Source organism: Syngnathus leptorhynchus, chromosome 18, assembly GCF_054491065.1.
Source record: "Syngnathus leptorhynchus isolate UIUO chromosome 18, UIUO_Slep, whole genome shotgun sequence".
Classification (NCBI taxonomy): domain Eukaryota; kingdom Metazoa; phylum Chordata; class Actinopteri; order Syngnathiformes; family Syngnathidae; genus Syngnathus; species Syngnathus leptorhynchus.
Genome location: NC_141212.1, coordinates 4,767,445 through 4,774,463, shown reverse-complemented (window position 1 = coordinate 4,774,463; position 7,019 = coordinate 4,767,445). Strand labels below are relative to the sequence as shown.

The following is a 7,019-nucleotide window of genomic DNA, read 5'->3' as shown; positions in this document are numbered from 1 at the left end:
ACCTTTTCCCACGACAGTACTGCCCTCTACTGTATTTCTATTCAATAATGTGTGAGGCAAAACTGTACTCACGATTTGCATACTATGCAAACCTTACACAATTTCACTAGTTATCGTTACACTCGAGTGTAGGTTACAAATGTATAATGTTCACTGTGTATAGAAGTGACGCTTATAACGGGGTTCCCAGCTGAAATGTTATGTCTAGTAAAAAAAAAAAAAAAAAAAAAAAGACAAGAGGCCCAAGGTGTATTTATTCCCATCGAATTGTGGTTATTTCATTTATAGTAAACCATTTTGTGGTGAACAAATAAACAGCATCTCAGGCAGTGACTTAAGCCTATAGTAAACAATATAGCTATTATAAAAAGTTGAAATTGCTATGACATAACTAAAACAGCTATGTCCTCCAAATGACAGCAGTAGAAAATACGATTTGTATATAGGTCTTGGAAGGAATTATATTTTATAGCTGTTTATGAGAACACATCTGTGAGTTCCGGGCTGCTTTGGACTCGGCAGATAACGCTGAGACGAGTGGCAGGTATTTGTGGAACAATAAAAGCTGGATTTATTGGTTTTGGCAGGCCTGGTGTTGGCAGGAAGTGGCCTCATTCAGGATCTGATAAAGCGGGTGAAACACAGCACTTAAAGTGAACAAACCATTTTTAGTTAGGTCAAGGAAACAAGCTGGTTGGCCTGGACTTCTCTTGGTCTGCAAGCTTAAGTCAAACTTGTAAGGATTGATTGATTGAAATTCTGGTGTATGACATTTGTTAGGTCTCTCGTTGGAATAAATGGCAAGCCAAGGTTTATTTGAAATAATTGTATTGTTCTACAAGAATTGCTGGTATCATAACACAGTAAATAATGGTAAATAGAATATAAATGCCATTACGCCTTTTTTTTCTTTTTTAGATCCAAGTGTTGGTTGTTTTGATTTTTGGTGATATGCTGCCACCTTGTGGTGAATATAGTTATTCACATCTTGACCCAACGTTGGAATCTTCTATTCTCATTTCAAATATGGCAATGCAAACAGAATTGTTCAGAATTAAATACGCTCCAAAACTGCAAATATTATATCAGTGTAGATATTAAATCAAATAGACCAAAATATGGCACACAATCATTGAAAATGTCGAATTCGCATGAAGGTTGTTTATGTGTCATTTCTTTCAGAGTGGACGAATTGTGAGAGTGAGGGATGTTTCTGGCTGTGGAATGATGTAACGCTCCTCCCTAAGCAGGCGTAACAGAAGGTCCTGCATGTCGAGGGGCCACCTGTAGATCCTCGTGTTCTGAAGCCAACTGGGGACATGTTTCTGTCCCCAAAACAAAGGAGGGAGAAATCACAATTAAATACATCAACAACTTCCACATTGGTGCAGCACATAAAAACAAATTTAGGGTTATAATGTTGTTTGGGCATTTATTTTTTATTATTTATTATCTCATTTGTTTACTCACCTTTGTTGCATTGCAAAATAACACTGGTATAAGTCTGAAATTCAGACAGCCTTGTTGGATGAATTCATTCTGGATCTGCACCAACAGCAAAAAAATAAAATAAAATAAATAAAAAATATATGCTCCTAAAATATTTCACTTTTGATCATACATTTCACAAAGAAACATTTTCTGGGTTTGTAAATAAATAAACAAAAAAAACAAATTAATATATAAATAAATACACAGATAAATAAATAAATAAATAAATAAATAAATAAATAAATAAATAAAATTAAATTAAATTAAATTAAATAAATGTAACGGATTGTCAGATGAGCATCAGTGCCCTAGATAGACCATTTAACAATTGATTGCTTGGCAGGCACTCAGAGAACCAAATATTGTACACACAGAAAAAAAAATCTGTTTTACAAAACATGCTTGGGTCAAGTTTAGTGTGTTCATTAATAATTGTGGAAGCTCACCTGATTGTGGATATATTTGGTATGTAGCCCGTGCTCATCATCATTATCCCCTTCTACATCTTCCTTGTACTTGGGGCTGACTGCCACAATGATGAGGACTGATTTCTGTAAAATTTGCATGATCAATTCATGACACCTTTAATTTTACTCCACAAATCTAGGACTTACATCATTCAAAAATCTGTCCATCCATCTGGTGAAGCCCATCCGTATGGTCGGAGTATCAAATATGTCAATCTATAAATAAATAGACAGTGGATATGTGTACACAGCATTTGAGAAGGGACGATTGTGAAGAAAGTTTGGAGCCTACAGCTGCTTTGAAGCCCTGACTTGTTAGAAATTTGACAAAGCCAGTCATTTCTTCAGCTGTGTCCACTGAATATGTGATGAAAACATTCCCTACAAATACACAAAGACAATTGCAAACAACTACACAAGTAAATACAACACGTACATTTACTAATTGTTACTTACTATATTCATCAGGGAGAGTGACAGTCTTCCTGATCTCCCTCGTACCCGGTACCGGATCTGCTTGAAGACGATAATCAAAACTGACCTCACACATAACATCTTTGGGAGCTGCCCCAGTTTGTACTTGACGGGCATTTGGAATATTGTGATATTGCATTTTGTTTCCTGGATGGTTACTGTAGAAGAAATTCACAAATAAGAGTTGCAGTCAAATAATACAGAAATGAGTGATGCTCAATACCATGTTTGTTCAAAGGGTCGAGCTCTTTGGTGTGGACACAAACAGTGTCTTGGACAATTCTCCTGTTTTGGACTGAGGCCTGCAAAGACAGAATAGTTGACACTCCATCACAAGCTGATGAGGCTGGAAATAGATTTTTTTTTTTTAAAACTTACACTGGCCATCAATATGTGCTGCTGGGAAACGTGACGGGACATAATGGCCAGGGTTGACATCTGACATAAGTGGGAGAGGTTGCTCCAAACCATCTACTTCATCCAATGAACAATCAAGGCTCTTTTGAGGTTCCATAAAACCACAATGGTTATTTTCTTTTTGTCTTTGAAGCCAAACAGAGGCACCCTGGCTAGAGGTAGGTGAACTTTTGAGTTCACTCTGGAAATAACGCTGAAGAAGTCTTTCTCGCTTGACATGGATGTCAAGTTCCTCAGTCTGCTCCCAGCTTCTATTGTTCTCTGGTCCACAACACTTCTGGCAGTCAAAATCCAGACTGGAGGGTGGCATGCTTTCATCCACCTCGATAGGAATGCTCCGATGGGTGCAAAGGCCTAAAGAAGCACACAAAAAAAAAGAGTTCAATTCACTACAGTCTGATTGGTGCTGAATATTTGGTTAAATTGACTTACTTTTTGAAGTGGCCATGTGGTTTCTGCAAAGAAACAAAACAATTTCAAACAAAACCCATGAATAGAAATATACATTGATGACATCAGCAAAAGATTGTTTATTAAAGGAGGGGGGGAGTGAAACATTCATACGAAGGTGGTTTCCAATTACAATTTTGTTTCCATTTTTTTTGTTGCATAACAGGACAAATGATTAAGTTCTACAGACCCGATAAAAAAATTCATATATATAAACCAGTGTTAAGTTTACAACATTTGCCGTGCATAACAACAATATGTGCTCACCAGTACAAAGTCAACACCAGTGCTCGGAAACACCTGGACAGGTAGCTCTTCAAAGTAAAATCTAAATAAATGATGAAGTTTAATAAGTTAAATGAAGCTCAAAAATATTGATATGAAGAATAAGAAACATTAGACCTTTCTGGTAGTGCTTCGCACTTAACCGCAGGACTAACCTGTTCTTACACAAACAGGAAATATTCCTACTGCCCGCCCCCTCGCCATCAACGGCCAATCAGAGCAAGGCTACGATGACGTCATGCCCAACCTACCTTTAAATAGAAAGGTGATTCTAAAAGCAGCACACACTTGATAAAGATGACATATTAAACACTTTACAGTAGTAATTTATTAATTTTATATTTAAGGTTATTCTTATTACAACCATGAAGAGTTGAGAGGTGTGGCAGGACATGTTGCGTCACCATGACAACACACCTGACAGTTCCTGGCTTTGTCTACTTTTTTTATTCTTTTCTTGATTTTTAATCTAAATTTCTTGGGACATGTTTTGTCTCAATATCTCAGGTATTAGTGTTATATGTTTCTGTTTCCTCGAGTTTGCTCATCTGAGACAGGTAATCATCACGGTTGTGAGATGACTTGACCTTATGTTCTGAAAGCGAGAAGATTTTCACGGTGTGTGTTAGGAAGGAGGAAGCTTCTCCAGTCACACCTTTACAAGTCACCACCCGAAGCAGCTCCTGTCGGAAGCGACCGCTGACCATGCAGTAGAGCAAGAAGTTAGTGGTGGAGTTCAAATTCTGAAGCATGTTGGCAAAATCACCGGCGACATTGATGGGGATTCTGTAATCGTTTCTGTTGAAGTTCTCCGTGTTGTACTCAGTCCTCAAGATGCAGTATGTTACAAAACGAGGCAAGCTGAGCACCACAAAAGCCACAGAAACAGTCCCCAGCAAGAGGAGGGTCCTTCTTAACATTCCTCTTGTGCTCCGTCCACTTATGACGCGACGTTCCTCTTTTGTGAAAAGATTACTGGCCCGGCATAGATGGTGCCCGATGAGGTAATTAAAGATAATAACCAGCACAATGGGAACACCTCCAGAAAGAAAACTGGTTATCCATACAATGACAGTTGAGTAGACCTCATTTCGGTATTGACATCGAGGCAGTGTCACGTTTTCTCCATCCACCATAATGTCGGTGGGTACGACAACATTGATCCAGCCTAGCGGCACCGAAAACAAGTGAGACACCACCACGATGGCCACGCAGGTCAACTTGGTGACCCTCGTCTGTGAAAAGTGCTGCTTGGGCGCTGTGTTTCGAAGGACCAGATAGCGCTCGATGGTGAACACCACCACAATCCAAGATGAACTGTAGAGAGAGCCGTATTGTAGGAAGCCCAGGATACCACACCAAGGGTAGGAGTGCCAAAAGGGCTGTAGAAGCCAGAAGGTCAGAGTCAGGTCGATGAGGATCACCCATACCAAGTAGAAGGTGTCCACAATAGCGAGGCAGCTGAGATACACCACGGCTGTGTCAGACATTCCACATTTACGGAAGCAGATCATGTAGAAGGTGAAGAGGTTCGCTGGGGAAACAAAGAAATAAAACCAGAATCAAACCCTACACCCTTGAAATGTGAGGCGGCGTGCTAATCAGTGTCCCACATCACAGAAATATATAATAATATATATTTATCTTATTGTTTTGCACAGTAGAGTTACTCAATATGCGCCAGTGAAGTAATAATTAAGTTCTGTAAATCATACCAAACTGTAGGGCGTACTTTTGCCACAAGAGGGCACTAAATGACCGTCGATGATCTGAAAGCTATTGTACCGATTTTAATTAAATATTTGCTACTAAATTACTCGGAGTGATGCATCTAAATAAACAGCATAGTATCTTGTGTAATGTTTTTGTTGCTGTCCATGTTAACATTCTCCTTATTTTGGGTATTGACTTAATACAATATGGTTTTATCAATTTGCTGTGATTAAACAGTTTTTGTAATTTGCAAAGTATGATTTATTTTTATTTTTTTCAGTTCATATTTTTAAGCATTGAGCTATTGTTTTGAATCTAAAGGTAAAAAAATAATAATATTCATGTATTTATTTGTAACTGAAGTAGGACTACACATGACCTATAAATGTAACAAATCAGGAGGAAAAAAAAACAGCCAAATATTAACTTAAATGAATACTACTAAATACTATCAAATACCTGGAATACCCATGACGCAAAGGAGCGGGTAGTAGATCTTCTGAATAGTGACAAAGACCGTGCCTCCAACAGCCTCCATGGTAAAGCAATAGCTCACATGCTCATCTCTGCAATCAAGCAGTCACACAATATTGTATTACATATACTACTTAATAAGCAAAGTGTTGGCAACTCAGTACAACTTCATTAAATATACTAGTTACACACTAAAATATAAAATACAATTTGAAGGTGCATCTAAAATGACAACATTTTAAAAGGGTCTACAATTATTTAGAACTTTATAATAATTATAGTTTTTTTCAAACCAATTTGGGGAAATGATCCTTTATTATTAGCTAACTTGCAGAAATTCTTAATTTCTATATCTAAAAATCATAACAGATTAGATTTTTTTCAAATTTCTCATAGCCCTTGAAAATTGAAACTCGTAAACACAACTAACACATTCGTCACATTACAGGTGATGTTTTGTGTATGGTTTCCATAAAATAACTCAACAGAATTAAAAAAAAAAAAAGCAACCTTGATGCAATCCTGTTATCATAATTAACAAACAGAGGAGGAATATCATGAGTTAGATGCAAAAAATAAATTAATTAACTGCACATACCTGTCTTTTCCTATGGTCTCATTTCAAGTCTCTCCTTGCTGTGTGGAATTACTATCCAGATGTTTACTATTACACGACGATATGGTTGAAATGTGGAAGGAATGGGTGTGACTGCATTGAAAGCTTTGGGAGGAGTGACGATGGAGTCAGTCCACCTTTCAGATGATGCCACTCAACATTAATCCAGAATATTGTGCAAAACACTTTCAAAATTTCACTGGTTGAAATGAACAAGAGTAGGAATTTGCCTAGGAGTTTTGAAATGTCAAAGAAAATGAATATATCACAGTATCATAGTCAAATAACATGCAAATATGCCTAAAGCAAGGATGAGATCAGATCACAGTATTGTTGTTGGTGTCTTATCAGTTGGATTTTCAATAATAAAATGAATATTATGCAAATTGCATTGCAATAAAATGTAAAATCAACCCTAACCCCCACCTGCTGTAAATAGGACTATCTGAGTCCATAGTGCCAGACTTAACTAATTTATGTTAAGCCAGTCAAATGTTTGGACTTTGCAACACTAGTGAATTGGAAACCAAACATCTGAAAACAAACAACAGTGCTGATGTTGTAAATCATGCATGAAGAAAAAAACATGGAGCATGGAACAATCAATAAAACGTCACTTAGAAACTGTTAGT

General features: G+C 37.3%; 2 protein-coding genes across 3 annotated transcripts; both read right to left on the bottom strand.

The window, feature by feature from the left end:
- Positions 1–268: 268 nt before the first annotated feature.
- Positions 269–3,778, bottom strand: traf3ip2a (TRAF3 interacting protein 2a). Of its 2 annotated transcripts, XM_085937733.1 has the most exons (11): positions 3,702–3,778; positions 3,567–3,627; positions 3,282–3,304; positions 2,811–3,203; positions 2,656–2,734; positions 2,415–2,590; positions 2,251–2,339; positions 2,106–2,174; positions 1,938–2,042; positions 1,471–1,545; positions 269–1,325 (listed from the first exon to the last, which is right to left on the bottom strand). In XM_085937733.1, exons 3-11 carry the CDS (start codon positions 3,295–3,297, stop codon positions 1,179–1,181), a joined length of 1,149 nt encoding a protein of 382 aa, XP_085793859.1. In that variant the 5' UTR covers positions 3,298–3,304; positions 3,567–3,627; positions 3,702–3,778; the 3' UTR covers positions 269–1,178. The 2 variants fall into 2 exon arrangements, with proteins under 2 accessions (XP_085793859.1, XP_085793858.1); XM_085937732.1 differs by having other exon boundaries at positions 270–1,325; positions 3,567–3,762.
- Positions 3,779–4,087: 309 nt separating this feature from the next.
- Positions 4,088–5,835, bottom strand: LOC147042538 (putative G protein-coupled receptor 139). Its single transcript, XM_085938290.1, has 2 exons — positions 5,757–5,835; positions 4,088–5,118 (listed from the first exon to the last, which is right to left on the bottom strand). The coding sequence occupies exons 1-2, from the start codon at positions 5,833–5,835 to the stop codon at positions 4,088–4,090; spliced, it is 1,110 nt and encodes a 369-aa protein (XP_085794416.1).
- Positions 5,836–7,019: the final 1,184 nt, after the last annotated feature.

What these genes read in the sequence shown, in the direction of transcription:
- LOC147042538 (XM_085938290.1), bottom strand. Translation starts at nt 5,835, where the DNA reads ATGGAGGCTGTTGGAGGCACGGTCTTTGTCACTATTCAGAAGATCTAC. An exon ending in TTGCGTCATGGGTATTCCAG is followed by an intron (nt 5,119 to 5,756) that starts GTATTTGATAGT and finishes TTGTTTCCCCAG; the next exon opens with CGAACCTCTTCACCTTCTAC.
- traf3ip2a (XM_085937733.1), bottom strand. An exon ending in CACTCTCCCTGATGAATATA is followed by an intron (nt 2,340 to 2,414) that starts GTAAGTAACAAT and finishes GTGTATTTGTAG; the next exon opens with GGAATGTTTTCATCACATAT. An exon ending in TATTTTGCAATGCAACAAAG is followed by an intron (nt 1,326 to 1,470) that starts GTGAGTAAACAA and finishes TTTTGGGGACAG; the next exon opens with AAACATGTCCCCAGTTGGCT.